This window comes from Takifugu rubripes, chromosome 1 (assembly GCF_901000725.2).
Source record: "Takifugu rubripes chromosome 1, fTakRub1.2, whole genome shotgun sequence".
In the NCBI taxonomy this organism is placed as follows: Eukaryota; Metazoa; Chordata; class Actinopteri; order Tetraodontiformes; family Tetraodontidae; genus Takifugu; species Takifugu rubripes.
In genome coordinates, this window is record NC_042285.1 from 25,326,526 (window position 1) to 25,352,756 (window position 26,231).

Below are 26,231 nucleotides of genomic sequence, written 5' to 3' on the forward strand. Positions count from 1 at the left end.
TAAACCGGCCATTTCATGGTGTTGCTACTAAAATCACGCATTCATAATCTCATCCCTTTCTCATTTAATGCTCCATGAGTGGTGATGCGCCATGACGGATGAGCTATTTAGAAACCCTCCGAGTGCCTCCGCTTGTTTTTCTGAGCTGGTTATTTCTGCAAATACATAGTCGGCGGTGCCTCTGACTGCCTGTCTGCAGAGGTCAGGACACCGCAGGTTTGAAGATGCCTCCTCACCTCCGGAACGCAGCACATCTGTCTGATCCAGGCAGAGTCCTCCTGCCTCAGGCAGCAGGGTAGTGCTATCTGCGCATCCCCTGCTTATCTGCCCCTTCAGCATGTTTGCTAGTGTGTCTGGAAAAAGGCGACTTATTAAAGTGAACCTTCTTCAAACAGGGTGGTCGGGGGGGTAGTTTACAATTAGCGAAGGAACACCGGGTTAATAAAAAAACTATCTAACTACTAGCGGTAATCATGACATGGCCATGAAACTTGGACTTTAATCAGATTGGGTACATTAGACCTTTTTAGTTTTTTAAATTAGATAACCGTGATTTGGTTTGAAGGCATCCTACTGAGCTTTTTAGAGTAGATTCATTTTCAGCCCTCCTGTGTCCTCGGAATTCCATTCCACTCATTGCCTGCATTTCTTAATTCTGATTTTGCACGACTGCCTTCTGCTAATGAGGTGAAGCAGGATAACTTATTTGAGTATTCCTCTCACCTTCTGCAATTTTCCTGCTGCACAGTTTTGGCTCAGTTTAACGGGCGTCTGTGCTACCTGTGTGCAGCCCACACACATTTAATTTCTTAGCATTTCTACTAATAATTCCTTTAATGGATGCACTTCCAGCCACTTGGTAAAATTCAGCCTGATATTATATAAAATCCCATTTCTGAGACTGATTGCTTGGGCCAGGATTAAAATGAAGGTTGGTTGTTTATCTGTTCTATATTATTCAGTATAGCTGCCAGAAAAGGAGCCACTTGAGCACATCCGACCCTGGGAGAAAATCCATTACACAATATCCCGCTGCGGATGAAGGGATTTGATCATGTCAACTTTGGTGCTGCTCAGATGGAAATTTACAATCAAGTAAAGAGATGGATTTGTTTTTTTCTGGGTACTTACTCTCAGGAGGTTTCAGAAAAGTTTGCTTGACTTGGACCAACGTTTCCGAGCTGCGGAGATCGATACGCCACAGGTTTCAGATGAATGAATGTAACACCATGATTGGCTGTGGCCGTCTTTTACCAACTTATTTCTCTAACTGCCTTCAATCTAATTGCATTGATTATAAAACACAGGTCAGGGTAGACCTGGAGGTCACATGCAGGATCCATGTTTAAGAATTTTACCGCCTTCGTTGCACTACTGAACCAACCTCAAGAGTGTGATATTTCATCCATGTTGTTTTTGAAAGCAAACAGGGACCTCCGAGATGCCTCACATCCCGCCCAGGTTGTCTCCAGGTACTCCAGTTTCCTCCCACAGCCAAAAACATGCATATTAGATAGATTGGAGTCTCTCACTTGCACCAGGTTTTCAGTAATTGGTGTGTGTCCTCTGATAGATGAGCGACCTTTCCAGGGTGTACTGCTGCCTCTGGCTTGGTGGCTGCTCGGACAGGCTCCGGCATTTCCCGTGACCCCAATCAGGGGGTTAACAGAAAATGGATGGATAGCTCGTCTGTGTGAAAGCTGAAGAAGACTAGATCAGACAAAGTTAGATGGGGTTCTAAGTGAATGCTCTTTGATTATTTTTCTCTTTTTCCTTTTTATTGATTCAGGTTGTTCTGTCTTGTTTTTGAAAGAAATTGATCACTTTGTTTGTTTTTGTGAACTATTAATAATGCTGACAGCTTCCAGATCTCCAGAGCTGATACTGCTCCTTAAATAACACATAAATCAAAGTTGTGCGTTTAAGTAGATTTAGATGAAATGACCATCCTGTAAATGTTGAGTTACACACTGCACGAGCCCGGTGTGGTGTATCATGATGCTGATGAGACTGACCGGGTGGTGGAGGTGGGGAAATGGATTGGATTTTAAATCCAGACATTTAAACCCCATCCTCTGATGTCTGAGGCGAACACGGTTCGAGGGATTTGTGTTCTTCACGCTGCTGATTGAAAACACAGCGACAACAGAATCACTTCCGTTCAAGCTAATGAGTATTATCTGGCTGAGCGAAATTAATAAATGGCTTTTAAGATGCTAAATCTTGGTGTAGATTGCTTGTATTTCATAAATCTTATCTGTCTCTTCCTACAGAAAGCACTAATGAGCTCCCAGCAGCGTTTAGATGAGTGAGGCAGCAGTCTGAACGCCACCGGTCTGCACTAACAGTAAGGCTCTTCAGCTTCTCTTTTGCACATTGTGCCGCCATCTAGAAAGTTGTCATCATATGTCAGTGCCATGAAATAATTACTTTGACTGTCCAATAATCTTGCGTGCTGTGAACCTCCTGTCAGCTCTGATAAAACATTCTCTTCTGCTTTGCACTGTAACAAAGAAAGTGTGAAGTGACATTTTCACACTATCTGGGTTCTTGGGCCTCTAACATTTATCTTCGCTTCCACTGATAGTTCCGTTAAAAAGCCTGAAATTGCACTGTAAAACAGTCAGTGTTGTACTAGATCCATTCAAATGGGCAACATCTTTGTACGCTACAGTAGACCAAATACAGGAACATGTTTAATCTATTACAGAAGTGACTACACAAATCCCTGCATGATGTAACAATAAAATTCCAAAACTTACGCAAAATAAATTGATGCAGACAATCCCTGCTTATGGCTGTTTTGTTCAGGTTTATCTTTATCCAATGTTCTTGTTTGTCCATCTACAGACGTCTGAATGTCCAAACAGCAAATGAACAGCATATGCCTATAATATAATGGCTGTAATTAATGTGGCCAAGAGAACAAAACATGCTTGCTGCGAATAGAACTGGACCCAAAACAGAGCCATACCATACCCTGAGGCATACCAAAAGAGAACAGATGATACATACATTAATTATGAACAGATACTAGGGTTGTTCTCTAGCCAGATCTGTCCCGTAATTCTAATTCACCTTTATTGCTGCATCAAGTTAGAGAGGGGAAGATACGGACAAAGTGTGGAAAACGTATCAGTGATGTGTCTGAGCCCTACATTTATAATTCACTCTGCACAACAGTGGAAGAACGTGCTCGCACGCTATTGGAAGGAGCTATTTGTGTGAATTATTACAGAACCCTGGAGTACATGAAGATTGGGCCTGTTTTAAGTTTGACCTTCTTTATTTTTCAGTCAGATGACCTTCGGCACAGTCTCTGATGCTGCCACAACAATAGCAACAAGTAGAAAATCGAATCAATATATATAGAACCTGTAGTCCTGCGGGACCCAGTGAATGTTTTTAATTCTGGTTTCTCAGTCCTTTAACAGAGCCTGAGAGTAAATGGGGCCAGACAGACTCAATCAATCCTCATTAAGACCTTTGTCGTTATCACATTGAGGAAGCTGGAAGACCCCTTTGTTTCTAAAAGATCAGATGGGATTAAAACTGCCCCGATGTGGCTCAAGAACATCAGAGTGTGTTGTGCCAGGGATGATAGAGGCTGTAATCAACTCACTTTCTCACTAGATCTGAGGCTGCGTCTCATTCAGCGAGAGCAGGAAAACACATACAATAAAATAATATCACAGTTATAGACTAAACTACTCCACAGGCAGAGGGCTGGCTTCCAGCCTTGATTCTTATTGTTAAAATGAGTCCTTCGTAGTAACGCAATCATCTTCCGCCGCAATTTTTCCATGTGAGTCTTGTTTTCCTCGGCAAATCGTATAATTTATTCCAGGCTGCTTTCTGGAAGAAGATTTAGATGTAACCTTAGGAGAGGCACTGACATTTCGAAGGGATAAACAGTAAAAATTAAAACCATTTGCTGGGTCATTCAATGTTATTTATGGACGTTTAACCTGTGTTTTTTATGAGACTTTTCTCATTAAGCGCTGCTGTGTGAGGGGTACGACAGCTTTCACTTACTGATAACAAGAGCGTATTTGTTGCTTCTTTTATCCAATAACAATAAAGTAAATAGAGTTTTTGCCTTTATGGAACATATTCTTCTTCTTCTTCTTGGATTTGAAATTATTTTCTGTACAGTTGTGAGATCTTCTGGGTCAGATGAAGGTTGCTCTGACATCTAGAAGCTAGCTCATCCTGGCTGATTTGATGTCCTTCCAGCATCAGTTGATCTTTTAGAAAAACCAATCAAATTACAAGGAAAAAATGCAAAAGGTTCCTCAAGAAATCAACCATTTAAGATCAATGAAACATGAAACGTACAATGAAACTTCAGCTGCTGTTTGTTTCAGATAAGGCCCAGCCAGGACTCCCCCACCAATAAACCTGTCAGCCTGTGTCTTTGCAGGCCGAAGGGCTATTATTATCCAGCAAGGTCTCTTTAATTTTAATGGCATCATTATTGTAATGAATTCCCCCCTTTCCCTTCTTCGAAATGAAGTAACCTGGAGTAAAATAAATGCTGCTTCTCTTGAGCCCAAGAGGGTATTTTTTCATTCGTGTATAAATGTACTCTGAAAACGTTACAGATCGTACTTCTTATTAGCTTTAATAAAATGCCCATTTGCCTATTTGGTCAGACATTAAAATCCATCTGGAGACTTTAAGGCAGCATTTTGGGCAGCATGAGGACAGAGAAAGAGAAGCATTCAGTGAAAAGTGGAGTTGCATGAAATAACCTGGAATCTATGATCTTTATTTACACAGTAGTAGGGTTTAATAAATGCATAACAACGTTTAATCCCATTCCCCCACACACACATATTCGCACACACACACACACAGTTTGGCTGACCTTCATACGGAACACTGTGTGGCTGGGCAGCACTTTGCTTACCATATAAAAGAGAACCGTTTGCACGGCTGCAGGAGTTCTTTTGTCATGCTGGACCCTTCTGTGGGTCCAGCACCTTGCCATCACCCCTTTGTATAAATAAGCGTCACATTGAGTAACCATGACCTAAAAAGTTTTTCTTTTTTTTTTATTAAAGTATTAAAATGAATCTCTTTCCTGCACTTGTAAATGAGTTACTGACAGTAAAGAATGGTCTCCTACATTACATTCAGCCACATGAATGTGTTATCGCGTAGAAACAGGACTTAACAGTTCAAGTAAATTATTAGCTGATTTAGTTCATAAATGAGCCGTTTAACTCTTGCTGGATGATTGATGTCAGCTTCTCCAGACGTTTGCATTTTTATTTTCCAAGGATCCACAGTCCTGAATCAATTGCCAATGTAGTACAATCTTTTTTTTCATGCACCACACATTCACACTCATGCACATTTCATGCAGCATTGGCAGTTTTGGCACAGTTTGGCTAGGTCACGTTATCTGCGAGGGGTCAGTGGCATCCGTCTGTTAGCAGCATCCATGTAGGTCAAAGCATTTTTCCTGGAATAGACAGCATGTGAAACCTCATTCTTACTGGGACCAGGCCGTATCACATGTAATCCAACGCAGCACGAAAGTGGAAAAATTCCTCCCTCAGTTCAGGCTGTTTGCTCTAAAGTTGTGTTTTCGGCTCCCAGTGTCTTCACTCTGTAACTTTCCATCCCATAGAAGCGTATGAGATGGTCCCACAGAAAAAAAGGTTATCCAGCAAAGAGGAATGTACCTCAGAACAGCTTGAATAGAGGGCAACACGAAAGACAACCACATTATATCATATCCTGACCATAAATTGTTGACACCCATAGAGTTTTATTACACTTTTCCCTCCCCGGTGTCCCATTTTACGTTGCTTCAGAGTGTAAGTGTGATTACAAACTCCTTCCCCTCTTCTACTGGTATACGACCCGTTTCATGTACAGCTTTGCAATGTCAATTTCTCATCCTGTAGAGTTGAGCCCAAGATGAGGCTGGATTCATACTCAGTGTGGCAGTAAATGTGTTAGTGAGCGTGGATTCTGCTGTACTCTCGTGGACCCCTGTTCATAGCTTTGTCTCCACATTCTTGCGGTTCTTAAACACTTAAACACTCTACAGAAACATAAAACACAATAAATGAGACAACCCTGCTCCAGAAATCAAAGGGAGTTTAAAAAAACCCATTTTAATAAAGTGAGTTAATTTATTCTTATCAATAGTACAGCAGAACAGCAGCACAGCACAACCTTTTCAGCTGTCTGTAGCGAGTGAACGGAGCTTCAAGCTTATACCTCATGGCTTGTCTCATTTAATTAGCTTCCTGGTGAGGTTTCAACAAAAAAGGTTGGTTCGTGACCCCATTGAATTTCTTTTTTGTGCCGTTTGTAGTCACATTGATTTTCCTGCATGTGTTGATGTAATTAGGTTCAGGGCTGCTACTGTATTTCCTTCAAAACACTCCTTGATGGACTATTTCAAATGCACTAACCCTAACCCTAACCCTAACCCTAACCCTAACCCTAACCCTAACCCTAACCCTAACCCTTTGTGAGAGTTTCAAAACTTTCAAATGAGAAATGAAGCATCTTGCTCTCTTTTTCTGGAGTTTTAATTCAAGTTTAAATAGAACACATGCACAGCTCTTAAACTTGAACTTATACTGTGCATACCGATTCTTACATCTTTCCCCTTTAATATATGCATATGTAACACAATGGCTCTTATGTGCAGTGGTGCATTTTTCAGGGGAATATGGGCTTAATTACTATACCATATTCTAATCCAGTGCTCACACTAATTTCTTCAAGCAGTCATTTAAAAGTGAAAATAAGTTCACATGAATCTAATGCTAATGAATCCACTCATTTGCCAATACAGCTTTCAGCAGTATGCAACTGACAATGGGTGACTGTAGTGGTAAATAATGAATACAAATTACTGTAAATTTAATGAGTGATGTAGCCAGAGGGTGACTGTCCTCCTTCCACTTCTCTCTTAGTATCTGGAGAGCTGTGGGGCTAAATCCCAGATGATTAGTGCCCAAATACTTAAACCCAAACCTGAACATGACTGGAAATACATGGGCTGGTTTGGTGGATATGGTTTTGATCTGATCTGATATTACAGTACACATAGTTCCAGAGCCTGAGGGCAACAAATGCAACATTCATGTGTTATCCATTCAAAAAACCCCATCTGATTGAGGGCTAATTATTTATTTGTATCATCCCGACATATTTGTCTCCTATTGTGCCACATTTACAACAGGATGAGCACAAAAATGCAGACAGGAACAAGCACAGGCTACTAAAAGCCTTAATGGCCACAATGAAAAGATGCCCTAAAGAGCAGGGACACCTGCTGGGAGCTTCTCGAGAACATTCTAAATTTAAGGATATTTCACTCCGTTCATACATTTTAACTTCATCCTACTGTAGTAAATTGCAAATAACTAAACAGTTTAGTTCAAGGCCTCATTGAGCGGTGCAGCGGAGCAATATATGTTAAAGAGGATTTTATATGTTTTATGTTTTGCATTAGCTGTAAGGACGTATGCCTTGAGCCGCAATAAACATATTTCATATAATAAATTTCCTCTCAGCTGTCATGAAGCACAGATCAATTAGAACAAATACTAAAAGATACAGTCATGATCAGTGATGTACTGAGTCTGGTTGAAAAGCGCTGCCAGAATGTAGCAAATTCACTTTTTGGTTGACTTCATTCTTAATTATTTGATTTTCTTCCTGTCATTTTACATTCATATTTGGTGGATAGAAAATTGTGTCTTCTGTTGTTGCAAAATACTTTTTTCTACAATCAGGCTCACTTCAGTTCAAACACTTGCTTGTTTTTTGTGATCTGCATCAGCCGGGCAGGGAAATTATTCCACTCGATCTTGGCCGAAGTCATCGCCATTTTTTCTGGTGCACTGGTGCGAACATTTCGGTGCAGGGCGCCAAACACAAATAGACCTCTGATATGACGCATTTCCTCATCGTATTCAGTGGACCACAATATGGAGGCCTCAAATTTCAATAAAGCCTCTGAGAGGATATGAATGTGTTGTCTCTGGTTATTGCTGCTTTATTCAAATTTGTCCCTTTAACTCTCAGTCCCGTAGCAACAATTGCAACACAAGTTAAAATGATCTACTACTTTTCCACTTAATGGGCCATTTATTTTTTTTAAAACAAAATTGAAACATTTTTTAAACCCATTTTAGTTCATGCCCGTGGAGCACAAAGGGCCCCACTTTCCCGGAAAGTGTCTGGGTCGGCCACTTCCCTTTACCCCCACCACAGCTGTTCATACAAGATGCAAACATGAAATGATACAGGGCAGAGAGAAGAAAAACCTTAGAAAAATAAAGAGCAAACAGGCCAAATGCTGACACCCTCCCTGTTTCAAGTGCTCTCTCAGGCAGAAACCAAAGGACTGCTGGCCAGCAAAAACACAACACCACCCAAGGCCCAGACAGAGCTGAATCTGGAACTAGATGCCATTAAAAGGAACAAGAAATCCCTTGTGCTCAATGTCCTTTGTAAACCAGAAGCCAAGTGTTTGTGACCTTTTCTTTATTTTCACTTAAAGATTTAAAGTGAAATCTTTCCCGAAACCTTTGAAGTTACTACAGCTATTACATGGAGACAGAACCCTCCTAATGACACTTAGACTACATTTTTAATCCAAATACTGCCTTTCGTAACCCCACAACCACCCCCCCGCACACACACACAAAAAAAGCTGAAACACTTGAAAAACTGCAGATAAAAACACAATCTAAACTCCAGATTCAGACTTTCACATGACTTGGAGCAGACACGTAGGAGATGGTTTCAGTAACGACACGTTGGAGATAGTTTCAGCCGTGACTGAATTCATTCTCCAAGTTCTTTTTATCCACCCTGCGGAATATTGTAATTGGGTATTTACGAAGCATTTTCTTTTTCCTGGGAAAGATGCTGCTGTCATTAAAACGCCATTTACATATATATGTGTGTGTGTGTGTGTGTGTGTGTGTGTGCGTGTGTGTGTGTGTTAAATTCATCCTGCCCAACTATTTTGTGAACTATTTACCCGAGGGAGGCTAAATCTTAAGGTGAAATTGTAAATCAGAGCACGTTGCTGCAGAAAAATAAAAGCAGTGTCAGTCAACTTTAAGCCAGAGGAAACACTTTGTATTCGAGTCAGTTTCATTAATTATCATTCAGCTAAGAACAAACCTGCGTTGTTTCAAGTGAACTTTAGCCAAACATGCCAAATATCAAAATTGCTGACACACACCCACAGACAGAGACACACACACACAACTGGCTCTGGTTCCAGTTGGAGTGTTTAGAGGCTGGAGGAGTAATCCCATTAAAGCCTTCAGAAAGAACAGTCAAATGTTCGACACCATAATAAGGAGAATCAGATTGTCATAATATCATTCGGAGGCTTTCCGGGCTTTGGTTTGACGGACGTAGAGACTCTTTAGTGCAACAGCTGTTTGGTTGATGCAAAGACTCTGACCCAAGGCTGTCGTGTCACGATGAATCACGAGCTGCAGCCAAGGGGTCAGGCTGCAACTTCATGTACGTTAACTTTTATAGGTCAGCTCCGGTATGCCTTGGTGAATCTTAGAGACAGTTTTAGTCCAAGGGGTCTTTTTTCCCCCCCCTCTCCAAACTCCAAAGAAATTCCTTTGCGCAAAGCGTGGGCGGAGGAAGTTTGGTTTGAATGTCAAGTATCGTGTGTCAAGGCAAAGGCTTCTTGATGAGTTTGCAAACCCCATCATCTCCCCTCAGAGCAGTCCAGTGTACCACCATCTGGCCCACAGCTGAAAACTATTAAGCTCCGCTGGAACTTCGTCTTTACTAGTCCTCTGCAGTCTGAAGGCAAGTAAGTAGCGTTTGTGTTAGCTTGGCTGTTGCATGTTTCTCTCTTTAGATCTTTGATTCCTCCTGTCCCTGTAAGTGACAGCAGCGCTTGATAAAGCATGACATGCGGCTGAATTTGTTCCAGAGGAGCTGAAGTGCCGGGCTGTGAGAGAGCAAGCCTGGATTTTAGATTAGACACCATGATACCACGGTGGATTCCGCTGAGGAATTCTGGGACAAAATTCATAAACAGATTGTTGCCATACTGTGCTGTGCTGTGCTTAGCGAGCAGAATTCCAGAGCTGGGGCGAGAGCAAAGGGAAGAAAACAAAGGATCTTTGTTGATTTTCTTTTCAGAGGCATTATGTTTGGACCACAGTGCACGCTCAGCTTCTATTCAGTGTTAAAAGCCCGCTGCCTTTGCAGTACATATGGGTCAGATTAGCGACCAGCAGAGAGGCATTTGCAAACAGACTTTAATCAAACTTTGAATTCATTTTGATTTTTTATATTGTTGTTTGGCAAAAGGGAAGAGTCCACAGAGTCAGAGGAGGGTGCTCTCATTTCCAGAAAGAGCTTTTTTTTTTTTTCATGCTGCGTTCCAAATGTTTGAGTCACTGAAGATGAAATGTTGCAGACTGGATATATCTCTTGTTGTGCTCTTTGGAGGATGATATTCTAAGTAAGTGAACTGCTGGCTCACATTTTCATCATTGTCTCATTTTGGCCCTGGTTTAGTCATGACCAATCATCATCTGGGACTAACAATGATGTTTGAATGTGAACAGATTTAAGAGATGTGCAAACAGAAACAAACTTTGTTTTTCACGTGTTCCTTTAGAAACTCGCTCAATAACATGCTCCCGCCTCTGCAGATGGAAACATTGATGGTAGACTGAGGACGTTTGCAGCTCAGTGTTAAATATATGCGCTTGTGTCTGTTGTGGGGTCTGAAGGGGGGTTGTGGTTAAATTACCAGACAGGAAGCTGTTAAAACCAGTCCAAAGACTGCAGGTGTTAGTCAAATGTGATGTCACCTTTAGGTGTATATCCAGGCGTTTTTGGCACCCGCATATTGCAAACACACAAAAACACGGTCTGATTTTTTTTCCTCATACCCGTCTGTGAAACTTTAAAACTCTTAACTGTGACTTCTAGTAATGTTCTAAGCAGGATCAGCTCTGGGGCCAATTGGGACATTTAAAAAAAAAAAATTCATTCACTACAGGATATAAAACAGCTGATCAGTTTCCAATCCTGTTTCCTGGCAGCACAGTTTATTGTGCCAGGTGTCAATCTTTCCAACAGCTTTAGCAGGAGTAAATATTTTAATACATTTGTTTGGAATTTTGAATATATTGGGATTTTACTGTTGAAGTCACCTTTTAATGTTGCTGCAGTTCCATTTCATGCTCATACACTTATTAACAAAAAAAGCACCAGTTCAGAGTGAAAAGTGATTCTTCACATGGCAGGAGCCATCCGTAGCGTGCAGGGGAACATGCTGCACTACATAAGATTAGATTATTCTGGAGGTGTGGATGTGTTCTGTGCATTGCTTCCACATTATACATACAGTGAATCTCACACTGTTAGAAGAGTGGGGTCATCTTCTTCTACGTCACTGTATAGAAAACCAAATACAACAAGAAGCAAAACAGACCGACCCAAGCTGAAACGTCCTGAAGCGCAACAGGTTAAACCCTGCTGCTGGGTTCCTCCCTGCAGAGCACTTTGGTGTGCGATCTACAGGCTGCACTCCAGAGTCTTCACTGAAATGTAAATAGCACCGTGGTGTCTTTGGGTTACCTGTCCATGTGATGTTTTCAACATCGGCCTGTTAACCCAGGGAAAAAGGGAATTCAAGTTGTCTTTTCCAGCTGTAAAGTTACTCTGCTTTGGCAGCCTGAGGAATGTGCCAGTCTCCACCCTGAAGTTTGTCCCATTTAAAGATCTCCAACCCTTTGTAGGGCCTCTATAGCAGAGGAATATCTCCTTACTGTGAAAACCACGGCGCTTGTTTCTGCTAGTTCCACTTGTAACTCATGCTGCACATCATTATGGCCGTATTCCCCAAAGCCAATGGCCTTTCCTTGTTGTTTCAAGGAAATAGCCACTTACCGTGTGACCGTTCTCCTCATTAGCTTGTTTGATAATGTTTATCAGGATCGCTGAGCAACAATAACATCCTTTTCACATTTGGATGCCCATTTATTCAAAGCTGACCTCATTAGAGCGCTCATATTGTTAGAATTGTATTGTAATAACAGTCTAAACTATACTTATTTGTTATATATAGTTGAGCAAGGCCATTGTATCCTAATTGGTGCGATAGTCCCTCTGTAGTTGCTATCTTACTCTCAGGGGCACCGGGTGTAATTTCCAATGTAATAGAGGAAATAATGCTCAACAAGTTATTCCATGGTGAACGGAGAGCAGGTTTCAGCAGTTACCAAGCAATTAGACTCTAATTTAGCAGCATATCTGACAGACATAACAACCTCACTTGCACAGTTCTGTTACTTCTTGCTTGCTGTTCAGCATAAGTCGAAGAATATCAAGAGTGTGTGAGGAGGATGTTGTTCTAGCAGATGTTGTTATCTCATCTCTATCAGCATTGTTTGAAATATTTTTTGCAACATGTTTTATTGTAAATTGAGGAGATTTGATGCTGTTGTCCTGTGAAAGAGTTGAGCTTTGTTCCCCCAGTTCGGCTCAGAGATGCACAGCAACATAAAGAACTTACTCACAACACTTTCTGGTCACACCACACAAATACTTCATTAAGTCTGAAAGGCTCCTGTGATTGAAAGGCTATAGGAAAGACAGGTTAAGAAGCACTTTGCTCTTAATTATTGAACTGTTGCAATCAGAGCCTGAAATGGAAATTTACTCAGAGACGAGCATATCGACCAAATGACCACAATACGCCAACTTTGGTTTTAAGTTCCAACACTATCATGGGATACTGTTGGTTTTATTTTTTCCATGTAAATATGAATATATACTGTATCTTGGATTGGAAAACAAACAACAAAAATGGGGGGAAAATGCCATTAGACAACAGGACTTGCACATTTTCCCGCAGTCTACGATCAAGAATATCGATTGTGGAATTGGCTGACAGCTCCCAAGTCCTGAACACTTTGTCCTTGCCGTCCTCAAGATTGCTGAGCTCTCATGGGGAATTGATCTCGGGTCTGAAAGCGGTCAGAGCAGAGTGTCAGTGTCGTTTTGCATTTAGAAAACGATTGGCTCCTTTAGTGTGTTGTAGCTGCACCTCGTCTTGCTGTACCAGCTGGCTATTACACAGGCTAAATGCCAGCATGTGTCAGAGGCAGCAGAGTGGAAAGTGGTAGAGAAATTAGGAAGAAGTACCAGTCGAGGTTCATGGTAAACAGAGTTAGTGTGCAACACCCATTTTCAGTGCTGCCATGTCTCCGAGAACTCCGAGTGTGTTAACTTCAACACCAAAGGACTTACGGCCTCCACATGTAATAACTATGTTGTGTATCTGTGGGAAACAAATGTAAAGCAGATGTCTCAGAACGACAGTTCGGAACACTTTGGGTTGACCAACAAAGCCTCATGTTCAGTGGGAGGGGATATTTTGCAAGCAGAAATCTATTTTTTCATACTTGCCTTTCACCGAAAGCTGGAGGTCAAAGCCGTGTTTAACTCACTTCTCCTTCTGCTGCTCCAGGTGGAACATTGTCACACACTCAGGCGGGATTTTGGAGACACACATTTTCCACTATGAACCGCGCCTTCAACAGGAAAAAAGGTGAGCAGGAAAACACACCACTCATTAATGTCGGGACTCGAGCCAAGTCTGCCTGAGCTTTATTTGGAATGAGTAAATTACAGTACAACAATCTGTTCCAGACACATTCGAAGCATCAGACTTTATTTTCTTTCCCAAAAGTGCTTCATCATCCTTTTAACCATTCAGAGTAGTTGCGAGTTCGGTTGGTGTCAGTGAAAATGGCCCCAATGCCTCAGCACAGCTCAGCACAGCTTCTCGGTGGCTTTTCAGAAGCATTAAACATAACATGCAGACAGTAGAGGATGGGAGAGGATATTTGTGATGGCAAACCAGCTTGAGGTGTTTACAACCATCTGTCGTCCCTCAGGTATGAATCATAGACCTCCAGCATGTATTAAGGAGTGTCCACGGCTCAGGTGTTACATACGGTTGTAATGATATTTGGCTGTTATAACTCTTTTTTTCATTTCAGCCTGGTTAGTTTCGGAGGAAAAGATGGAAATTGGGGAGGACAGCAGCTCAAATTACATTTCTCTTTCACCCAGTGTAATGAAATTTTAACTTTGCTCCTTTCACCTTAATGGGAATTTAATTTCCATGAAATGCTGCTGCGGTTTGGCTGCCCCAGAGCTTGGTTGCATGTTGATATAATGTTGGTGAAATGTGGCTGAAAGGAGCTGCTTCCGATATTTGGATTTTTAGGCATTTGACTGCTGCCTTTACCAGCCTGGAGGGAACAATCCAGCAAAAGCCTTTTGATGAAGGCCGCATTGCTAATGTGTTGATCCCAGTCCGTTCCTTTCAAGATTTTATTCAGAATGTACATATATAAAATGCTGCAGCTGTGATTTCTGGATGTTGTGATAGAGCTGGCATCGTGAATATATCGCCAAAAGGATGTTGAGGTTGGAACTGCCAGGAGGCCTGGAGGAAGAGGAAGGAAGAGCTAAATGCATGTGTGAAGAAAGGAAGTGTTGAGGTGTGGAGAACTTTGACAGGTTACATTTTATTGTGCTCTTCACAGACAGCGTTGTAAATACATCCCAAACACCAGTCAGTCTGCATTTGACAGTTTGGAACAGACAACACAGAGCAGATTATTCCCCTCCGGGGAGACGAAGGCTTTTTTTCTGAGTCTGTGACCCATAATGTTGGAATATATCTGCATCCATTTATGTGTGCACACTTTAATTTGCCGTACAAGGTGTTGCAGTTCTCTATAACCACGCTTCGAATACTGATTTTTCTTTTTTGTCATTTCTTGATTAGTTTAAACAAATTAACTGTTTAGTGGACGATCGCTCCAAAGTGCACCTTGGATTTCCCTTTTGTCTCTGTGCTCATCCCTGGCAGTTGTTTCCATACTTGATCATATTTTTCAGCTAATGCCTGCTGAGATTTTGTGCTTTTTATTGATCTCATCAATTCAATGTGACCAGAATAGTTTTAAGTTGCATCTTTGGAGTTTAGAAGGCCAAAGTTATGGGAAATGAATTGTCCTGCAGAAGATAAATATTTTAAATAAATCCTGTCAAGAAGATTAAAATGTTTATGACTGGGAAATACCTTTTTTTCCAGCATATTGTTTTCCTTTTCTGTAAAAAATGACAATACCTTTTAAAAATGCTGCTTTTCTACTCATGAGTAATGTCCATAAAATGTATCCATGCTAAATAACTGCATTAAATGCAGGCCAACATTTGTGTTTCAAAATAAAAGCACCCTCCATACTGGAAGTATCATGATCTGCAGCTAAGTTCTGCTTGCAATCAGACAGGCAACTTTAGAAGCAGATTAAAGTTCTGCTCATGGCTGCACAGAGGAGATCATGTCATTTTTAGAACTGACTGACTGTAGGATAAGGAATAAATAGAATACAGTTTCTGCCGAAGAGCAGCCTAAATAAAAGAGACTGTGATTATACAGCCGTTGTCCTAGATTTACCTTCAGCAGTGGGACCTAAAGCTGCTTAGTGAACCTGATGTTTAGCAATAATTCTTTCATTCTAGCGTGTTTTATTCTCAGTGCAGATTCTATGCAGTGTCTGAATAGGATCTGCAGAGGATGTCCTTGTCTGGTCCATTGCGAGCAGCATCTTTTACCTAGATATATTTAGGTCAGATGTCCTCTAACTGCCGTTATGATCAAATCAACGCAGAGCACGCTCACAGAAAATTAGATGCTGAAGATGCACAAGCTTTTTTAATTTCCTCATGGCCATGGATGAATAGATGTCCAAAATAAACGTTAAGCTATTAAAACCATTACCTGAAGCCTCATGACAGGTTTTCAATATAATCAGAGTTGGAAAATCTGTAAAAGTGATCCTTGATAACCTTGTTCTGGTTGGATGATGTTGTGGAAAGCTTTAGAGGTTTACCTGAATGACTCGCTGTACATTCACATCCAGAAACAAGTAACCTTGTCAGGAAGTTGCATATTGGATTTTATTGGATTGGAAAAATTAGTTTAAGATTATTATACCCAGAACTTTAATATTTTACCCTAAAATAGTTGCGTGAAACAGTACAAATTTCCCACTCACCCCTGACAAGGTAAAAAACTAGTCGCTGCTTCCAGCATGTGCTGCTTGATGGTGCCCATTATAGATTTTTCATCTTCTACAATGAAGCCAGCTAATAAACCTTATTTTAAAAGAAAAAGAGAGAAAAGGGGGTGGGGGGGGCAGTACAAAGCAAAGGAGAGGATGTAGGGAGAGGCAGATAAAAGAGAAAGCATCAATTTGGCTCTGAAACCTTCACATCGGTGAGATCACTGGTGGATCAGTAGACGGTAGGCGGGGTTGGAACTGTTCTTGCTGGATATGTGAGCAATATTTGCCGGCTTATCTATTTTTTGTTTTTTTCTTGCATGAGATTAAAACCATATTGTCCCCATGTCAGCCTTGAGCTGTGTACTCATAAAGCACATTTGCTTTGTTTCACATTAGTGCAGATTTCAGTTCCCGGTCTTAGCTCCATAACGCTATTGTCACGTTACACTGTTAAGCTCTTGATAATTTAGCAACAAGATTAGATGTGACACATTCATAATGGCCTGGAAACAACAGAAATGTTATTACGTATAATACAAACTCAAATCATATTACTGCAACCCATGAGGCAACATCTGTTTCTCACCATGTGTTTAAGATAAAACATATAGATTCTACTGAAATTAGACTTGTGCACAAAGGAGTTTAGTACACATACAATGTCCTAAAGCTGCCATCTGGCAGAATCCTGCAGTTTCAGCGGCAAGCATAATGGCATAATGGTGTGACAACTGCGTGCCACCTGGTCACCCAAAAATTCTAGTTAACCTTATGTTGCATCATACATAACGGAGGTGTCAACTTTCATCATTTTACTGAAGCTTGACAAGCAGGTACATCACAGAATTCACAGAATAAGATTGGATGCAATGGCAGGAGATGCAGTGCTGTAAAGCCTTAACAGAAGACTTTGTCACAGCTTCATCGGTGGGGAAGTACGTTGAAGATAGATACTCTCTGGACATCTTGTGAGATCACCTTCTCCGCTGATTGAGATCAGAACCCACCCAGCAAATTTGCCGCGGGTCACTGAGCGAGCAATGTAGTGAGTTAAGGTGCCGCCTCCCCGCTGCTCGTGGCCTTTCAGACAATGCAGGGTTGCTTCTCTACTGGCAACGGCGCTGGCGTTTTGATGTTTGATCCTCCACATCCTGTCTCCGTCGGTTTGTTAGGTGACCTTTCATGTTTGCCAATTCCAAAACACTTCCAACCTTTTCATCCTGATAGCCATCACAAAAAACTGGAAGGACAGAACATAAAAATCAATGAACCGCTGTCGTAGCCTGCTAACAGAAACCTCCAACGACGCGGGACATTTGAATGAAACATGGGCTCCATTTCTGAATTACATCATTAACTGAGTCCCAATGCTCCCAAATAGTGATATTCTAATGTTTGGGGGGGGGGGGTTACATTTTTATTTTTGTGTTGAATAACAACGTAACCTAATTTGAAAAGATGCTCCAGTCAAATAAAACCACAAAGAATAAATGGAGATGAAGAGAAATTGAAAGTGTTAATCAAGAAAAATGAGATGAAAGCAGTGGGACCAACCTATTATTAAACTCACAAATTCGACTGTGCCCCAACAAACAGTCGCAGCTCCTTTTTTAATTGCATTTTTCTTCCTTTGCACTTCGAAATTCATGACTAAAAATGATTACTATGGAAAGGAATATTACCAGCCCGAGCCATAACTCAGCTTGATAAACTTAATTTAATACACTTTTTGCATATATAACAAGGTATTGAGGAGTTACATCACCTGTGTGCCGCCTGCTCCCAGATTTGGGACATGTGGACTTTTTATTCAGTATTTCGAGATATTTGACCTCCACCCTAGAAGACATTCTTCTGCAAACTTAGCAAGTTGCTGCGTCAGGCCTTAGCCCAGCTCCTCTCGCCCCACCATCCATCCTAGCGCTGAAATTTACAGCCTCCAGATTCTTCCCCTTGTTGCTGTACGGGAGAAAAAAATATGCTATCAACTTCACAACTCCCCAGAGGAAATTTATTACAGTTCGCAGGAATCTGCCGCAAGATTTCCAAACAGGAAATAATCTGACCGCGCAGCTGTTAAATAAGCTTAAAAAGTCCAAATCCTCTGTTATCAAGTCTCTGAAGAGTCGCCGTCTGCTGTCTGTTGATGCTTTCTATACAAACTCATTTCTGCAAAGTAAAACTTTTTTTTGCAAGCCATAATCAGCCATAATTAAACACTAATTAGAATGGTCTTTGAATTCATCAGGCCACTTAGCTGACAACATGGGGGTAAACAGTCATTAGCATAGATGTTGAGAGGACATGCAAAAATGAATCGCATTGTTTGCACCTTGCAAATCCCGATTAGAGCAATCAACCTTGAGGAGTCGAGCGCTCCGAGGTCACTGTCAGGCATCTTTCCTCACTGCCTTCATTAATGTGGCGATAAGCGCTTTATTAACGGGACCATCTGAAGGAAAAGAGGACTATCAATGGGAATGTGGTCCTCGTGCTCTCTCATCCTGCACAGCTTCGTTAATGATCACGGAACGCCTCAAAAAGCTTCCCCATGCAACTGCCTGCACGTTTATGACATCTTTAACTTTGTTTCTTTTCATCCTTTCATCAGTCATTCATCGGATGATCCACGCTGATGGGGTCCGTACACTTTGTCTTGCGTTTAGCCGCGCTCACTCTTCATCCTATAGACCCATATTTCATATTTCAGTGAACGTGCAGCGTGGCTGACAGATGAAAGGCCCTGAAATGGGATAATGAAGCCTCTCGCAAGATTAGCCAAGCGTCTTTTATTCTCTGCTGGAGGAAAAAAATTTTTACAGCACTTTAGAGACACGATACATGTGCAGACGAGACACTTTTAAAATGGCTGGACATCTTCTCTTACATTTGTTGCACTGGCTTAATTACATTTTAACTAAACCGTCAGTTCTGGCTTCATTTGGAACCCATGCGTTTTCCCTTATCGGTGGTTCCATCCATCCATCCATCCATCCATCCATCCATCCATCCATCCATCCATCCATCCATCCATCCATCCATCCATCCATCCATCCATCCATCAATCCATCCATCCATCCCCCACAAAGCAGAGTGTGGCCTCCATTTTCAGCGTTCACCGGGTATTCAGCGGCAATAAAGGCACCACTCTTCCCATTATGTTGTATAAATCCTGTTTATTTGAGCTGCTTCTGAACTGTCTGGGTATACTGCGTGTTTTAACGCTGCTTTAAAGGTATGTTTGTGTCACCCTGTGAGATTTATGCCTCTGTCCTCGCCTAATGAGAAGCCCTTTGATTCATTCTTTCTTTATGCACTGAGATGGTTTTATCGTTTCAGATAAAACATGGATGCACACTCCGGAGGCTCTGGCCAAGCATTATATCTCCTACAATGTCAAGGTAGGTGACACCATATCACCCAAGCTTTTGTCTGGAGGGGAATGAAAAAGTGATTTTGAGTCTCCACCATTTTGGAAAGAATGTCCAACCTTGAAGAGAATAGCCGCGCTGAGATCCATTCACTTTCTTTTAGGGAGGTCTTTATTTTCTGTTTACATGAAAAAAAAGCAGAAATCTTTTGGTATATAAAGAAAATATTTGATCAAACTTTGTTTTGGGACTTTGGTCAGCCTTCGCTTCTTATCGTTTTGCTCACGTGGAAACCGACGTGACCCGACCCGAAGCAGCCACAGCCGCCGCGTTGAGCTGAGGCTTAGCTCGGAAGCACCGAGTCACTCTGAAGTCACTTTCCTGTCGGAGTTTGTCGGACGTGTCACTCTACGTTTTCCTCTTCCCAAATTGGCAGAGCAGCTACGGCAGAGTTCTTTAAAAGGGTCCGTCGTCCGACCTGCTTGGAGGAATGAAGGCTATGACTATTCCCTGAAGTGGAAAAGTGGTGTCGGATCTCACTGATGAGTTGGCTGTCTGTCTGAATTTGTTCGGATCTGAGAACATTAGTCAGAGCAAACGGAGGTGTAGGGAAGGAGGCACGGAGCCGGGAATGTTCTCTGTTTTGTCTCCAGTTTAAAGATCAGGATCTGTCCCACCGAGCCAGGGAAAAAATCTTATCGTGGTGCCCAGGTGTGAGCAATAGTGGTCAGAAACAAGACGGTTTCAGGTCACCTGTGCAGCTTTTTGCCTTTGATACAAACATGGAATTGGCAAATATTAATAGGATGCTTTAACTTTCAGTTGAAAAATGAAATTAAGGAGAATTTGGCAGGTAAAAAACTATTCTGTCAGGACTGAAAGCTTCAATTATTAAATTCGAGTTGAGCAGAATAAACTGGTGAAATATGGACATTTTATACCAAAATGTTCTGCATAAACACTTTCATGTTCATGGCTCAGAACCCAAAGAAGAGATTGTGACTGTACCGGTATTTGACGTTTACAAAATATTGAATAAATGAACAAATATGAATAATATTTCAACAAAATGATGACATTTTATTGTCCTATTAGTCGTCAATGGATTTTCTTTAGACTTTCTGCAGCTAAACCCAAGATAAAATGATGGTTCCGGACGTATTTTTCTGACCTATTTAAGGGAATCCTACCCCATGATAAGAACAAAAGAAAAAATGAAAAATGTGACAAAAACTTAAGGAACACGTCTATTCTTGTAACCAGAGATTCCCTTCATAGGTCTTGACTTTAAGGATTTAAAATAAAAAAAAGTTTCACAAAAACTCCTTTTCAGGGGAGACGCAGTGACGTTGTGTTGATGGATCTCTGAACGCTTCTGAATTTAAGATCTGATGATTCTGAACAGAATCTCAGGTGCATTTTGCATTAAAGACATGTAAAGAAGTGTTTTGAACTTGCTCGACTGCTGACGGCTCCTCTGGTTCTGGATCCTCATTCGTCTCCATCGTTGTCTCGCTGCTGAAGCGGCGGCTATAATTAGCTTTGTGTTCATGAAGCGCCAGCATGGCCTCTTTGCTCTGAGACGCTGACGTGTGTTTAACTTGGGGCTGTTTTGACTGCTGTCTCGACTTGCACAATCTGGACTATGAGCAGAGAAGGAAAAAGTGAGTTTGAGGGGTAAATTTATGCAAAATCTGCAGTCACATCGTTCAGGGGTCACTTGAATGACACACTTTGTGTCAGAGATCAATGCCTGTCTTGGTGGGTGAGCACGCACTGCCTCCTCCTACTGCTGCTGGCTGGAATATTAAATGAATGCATATTCTGTTCAATTTTAAAATAATTTTCTTGGTTGGCGGTACCCTATAAGCGTGAGTGTCCATCCCGAGGGCATGCCTCACTCTGTTTTTCCTCTGCATGCACCGGTTGATGGATGAGCCTCTGAGCTCAGATTGCCCTGGGAAAGCTCTCCAGCAGTCCAAGATGCACTGGTCAGGAACAAGAACTTCTCCATTCTATTCTGCGCGTCTATCAGCAGCGCTGCTGGACACATCTGTGACCACATGCATTAGTCACACCGCTCCAGAGTGCTGACATTTTCGTATTACTTATTCTGATTCCTCTGTTGCGTTGTGACGTTTTGCACACTGGAAAGCAGAATATCCTAATCGTGGTCGTATATTTAAGTGTCAGGTGTCAGTGCGTGAGATTTCCTTTTCCAGTGATGCTTGTAAAGTTCATAAAATCCCTGTTAACATTATTTTTATAGTCTGACGAGAAGAATGGACCCCACCAGTTTCCTGAATTTCTGCCAGGCTCGACTATCTAACAGAGACATTCGTGTCTGTCTGGGCTGTTGGCTACAATCTTCGTCTGGCTCCATTTTGATTTTTCCTTTAAGAAGCTGACGTCTATGTTTGGGACGTCTGATATCGGAGTAGACAACTCTGTGTGTCTGCGCGCGTGTGCTTGTTTGCGTGTGCGTGAGACTGCTACCGCTCCTTTTAAAGCTCTATGGCTCCATCTGATGGCCTTTGGAAGAACTGCACATGTAGATGTTGGACAGCACAAAATCACGAACAAGTAATCAAATCCTTAGGAACGTTGCACACTATTGAGTCTCCCCCACCCCACCCCACCCACCCCGAAACCTTTGTTTATGCAATATTGGTTATGTTGATTCAAACCTTTATGGTCATTAGAACCTTCGATGTTTCGTTGCAGTTTACAGGAGACACATGGAGGTAGTTATTACTGCCATATTGTATCATTGATTGATAATTTTTTCCTCTTTCTTCACAGTTCCTTGGAAACACAGAGGTCGAAGCTCCAAAAGGCACAGAAGTTGTGAAGGATGCCGTGAGGAAGCTAAAGGTAAGCCAGCTGCAGATGGGGAGGTTGGGATTGGGCTGAGAGGCAGAGGAGGGAGAAGTGAGTGACACCCTAACCCCTTCCTCACCCGTTACAGCCAAGGTGCCCCCTGCATAATAGCCTATAACTGGGTTGTGCAACAGGTTTTTTTTCTCCAGTAAATCCTCCCCTGGGTGAAAGGAAATGCCAATAAACTAGATTTTAACCTTGAGCGTGAACCAGAGTATAATTGTTTTCTTACATTTATGTTATTAAAACTCAATTTTCACATTATTAAAAGCTCATTTAATTTATTACTCCAGATGGGCACATTTAAGCCATTACAACTCTTGATGTTCTCAATAAACTCCCCCTGGAACGAAGAACAAATTATTTACACTGCAGGCTCCAACTGCATGCTATTATGACTGGTTTCAATAGTAAAATGGAATAATTTACATAAATTAACAATTGCAATAAAGTTTTCCTTTGAAAAAAACGCTCTCTCTCAAGTACAGCATTTCTGGTCATGATTCCTGTAGTTGTTCTTTTGTGTCATTGATGGTCTTAAATGAGGATATATTTAGGCTAATTAAAGTCATAAGTGAAAGGTTCATCAGCATTAAAATAGTCAAATAAACCAAAGAAAAAGGACAAAACTACAATCTCCAGGGCAACAACAACAACAACAAATATTGTTTTTATTTGAGCCAAATGGGTTATTAAATGACATTTTAGGGATGCAGGAGGACATTTGTATATTCAGTTCACATGAAAATCACATGTATTCCGTTGTTCAGGCCAGTTTTGGCCTGAATGCGTGTGAATCGGTCCTCTCTCACAGCTTGTGGGTGAAGCGGCTGCACTCCCCGCCTGCTGGCCTCTGCTCTGTCTTCCCATGCCAAGAGCTGAATTGGGGGGGGGGGGGGCTCTGGCAGGGGAGAAGGCCTGTTTTCCCAGAGTCCGTACCTCTATTGTTGCATTACATTTGATGTTGAAAGCTTCCATGGACACCCAATCTCCATGGTTACTCTCCTAGATACACTGACAATGAGGACAGGCCTGACCTTTCAGCGAGCATCTAAGAGGAAACTCATTACTAGGTCGGACATAAACTTCTTACTCTGTTATTAAGACCCCCAACTCAGAGAGATCAAACTGAAAAGTTGATTTTGAATAAAATCTAAAGCAATAATCTTATCTTCCATAGATTTTTCCTCTGTATGTAATATAATAATAGATAATATATCAGCTGATCCATATTTGATTATCTGGCAGTGTTTTGCAAATGATTTAACAAAAAATAATGAATTTCCACTGTGAGATCACAAACTTTCAAGCGTATACTCCACTTATCTTCAAAGGTCCTTCATCCATGAATTGCTGACAGATTTAAGCCTCCACTGATCAATATTTTGGAACTTGAGAGCAGCCAACCGATAGAGAAGCATCCTCCTTGTCACAGTTTCCCCTCCTTTAGGTGACTGTTTGTTTTTATGGCCACTCTTTCTGGCAGAGCAGCAGCAGATTAGCGGTGGTCTCAGCGAATCGTTTAGCTCCTGTTGGTTATTTCCACTGAAGAGGGCAGAACGCCGGAGAGCTACCCAGATGGTGTTAGTTGCACAAATGTCCAAAACATTGCTTTAAGTAAAATGAAATGTCATGCTTGCTGTTGGACAAATGTGTGTACATGAACTAGGCTGTTTCCATGATTCAAGTATGGCAGGCACATCTTTGATAATCCCGACATATTTAAGATTTGTGCAGCATTGGCAGAAACTGGTAACCACTGAGTCTACAAAATCACCAAAATAAACTGATTTCAGTTTCCCTTCAGTAGCCAAATCTTTCCAAAGTTTCGTTGGAGACCAGCAAATAAGACCATCACTAGGGCGAGGTTATATGTAGTTGGATTATGAGTTAATAAGATATGCATCGGGTTATTTGTTACATATCTTTAAGATGTCAGTCTCTAATCTACGCAGAGATTCTGTCGTTACATTTATCATTTATCTTGAACTCGGTTAACCCACCATTTCTCTTGCGTCCCAACAGTTTCAGAGGCACATCAAGAAATCGGAGGGGCAGAAAATCCCCAAAGTGGAACTGCAGATCTCCATTTATGGTGTGAAGATACTAGATCCAAAGACAAAAGTGAGTGGCGATGCTTCGCCGGGGTATCAGGCTGGAGTCTGTGAATAATGAATAAATTGTGTCTGTTTCCCAGGACGTGCAACACAACTGTCAGTTACACCGGATATCCTTCTGTGCAGATGACAAAACAGATAAAAGGATATTCACTTTTATTTGCAAAGACTCGGAATCCAACAAGCATCTCTGCTACGTGTTTGACAGTGAAAAGTGTGTAAGTGTCTTTCTGCCTCTGACTCGCTGCCGACCACATTAACACCTCGTTGTTCTTCATCAAAGATCTGTGAGCGTATCAACAATGAAACAATAACAGATAGATTGGGGAAGTTTGACCAAACATTTGCTCTGCAGGCTGAAGAGATAACTCTAACCATTGGGCAGGCCTTCGACTTAGCCTACAAGAAGTTCCTGGAGTCTGGAGGCAAAGACGTGGAAACGCGGAAACAGATTGGAAGTCTTCAAAAAAGAGTGTGTTTTCCTTTCATTCATACCTGTCACCGCCATGGCAACACAATCATTCATGCAGAGTTGGTTTCTGCAGCTTGTTTTTCATTTTCCAGTGTTGACAGAAATTAAGGTAATAAATATTAATGATGCAGTATGATGCATCATTTCATCAGCTGCAGCAAAAGCTCAAACAGCAGTTTGAATCATTCTTTGTCTTTCAATTTCAGCGGCTTATTTTATGAGTCATTGGGTGAAGATTTTTTAATTAACATGAAAGGGTTTCAATAATTGGAGACTTTATCAGGTTAAATACAAGAACAAAGTCATAGACATTTCATTTTCTCCCACGTTTGATATCGTCTTCAAACAGGTTAAAACAGGATGGCTACAGTATAGTAAAACGGTTGCTCTCTTCCACTTAATTAGCAATTATGCATGAATGTGTCAGCTAAATAAGTCAGTTAAGCTGGGTCCTTCCAGTGGCGTCCGTGTTGCGGTTCATTGAGCCTTTAATGACTTGCGGTGGCTAAAGTGAACCATCTGCCTTTTTCCTTCCTACAGATTCAAGAACTGGAAACAGAAAACTCGGAGCTGAAGCAACAGCTTCAGAATCTGGAAGAGCAGCTGATGATTGCCCACATGCCACCAGTAAGTGCGAACTGAATGCAGGCAGACTTAATCATGATGGTATATTCATGACCTTTAAGTCTTAAATAGATATACGATGCCGGCTGCTGGTAGATATTTCCTTATGTCTCTTCTTAAGTTTGGACAACTCAACCTTCCAAAGAGGTCTGAACTCTGAATCATCGCTGTTACACACTTGGCTAGTCTGATTAGGAAATTAATACACTAACCTTCTTTTTATGGAGCTAAATGCCAGCAGAGCCTCTTGGGACTAATTACCCATCACGCGCCTGTCCATTAACAAGGCCACATGATAGTGTTCTTCTTCGGTGGTTTTTGTGTCTCAGCACATGAACACAGTGGATGAGGCGTACATGCTGCGGAGGCCGTCCTCTCTCTTCTGGTTTGACAGCATCACAACGCTCTCCTGTCTGGAAATCTCTTCTGTCACTCTCACTCCGATGAGCTCGCCGGAGTCCAACCTGTCCGGAGGCCTACTAACTCCACCTCCCGCCAAACCTCCGCTCCTTCCTCCTAAGCCTTCCGAGGGATGCAGCATCCCACGACCACGCGTAAAGCTGCTTTTCTATCTTCCTCCTACTGCTGCCTGCCTTTCTCTTTCTCCTGCCGCTTCTGCTACTTCACTTGCTATTTATTT

The 26,231-nt window shown here is 41.7% G+C and overlaps 1 protein-coding gene across 12 annotated transcripts in view; it reads left to right on the forward strand.

The window, feature by feature from the left end:
• The window catches only part of gulp1a (GULP PTB domain containing engulfment adaptor 1a), a 46,169-nt gene that overhangs the window by 16,873 nt on the left and 3,065 nt on the right, over positions 1-26,231 (forward strand). For 5 of the 12 annotated variants that reach the window (XM_029833415.1, XM_029833418.1, XM_029833425.1 and 2 more), the window contains exons 2-9: positions 13,511-13,591; positions 19,467-19,528; positions 22,301-22,372; positions 24,404-24,502; positions 24,576-24,713; positions 24,851-24,967; positions 25,508-25,594; positions 25,921-26,145. In XM_029833415.1, coding sequence (XP_029689275.1) covers positions 13,511-13,591; positions 19,467-19,528; positions 22,301-22,372; positions 24,404-24,502; positions 24,576-24,713; positions 24,851-24,967; positions 25,508-25,594; positions 25,921-26,145 — 881 coding nt within the window. Of the gene's footprint in view, positions 1-2,273; positions 2,348-9,674; positions 9,830-9,978; positions 10,490-13,510; positions 13,592-19,466; positions 19,529-22,300; positions 22,373-24,403; positions 24,503-24,575; positions 24,714-24,850; positions 24,968-25,507; positions 25,595-25,920; positions 26,146-26,231 lie in introns of those variants that run through there. The other 7 variants (XM_029833449.1, XM_029833460.1, XM_029833455.1 and 4 more) reach the window with 5 other exon arrangements.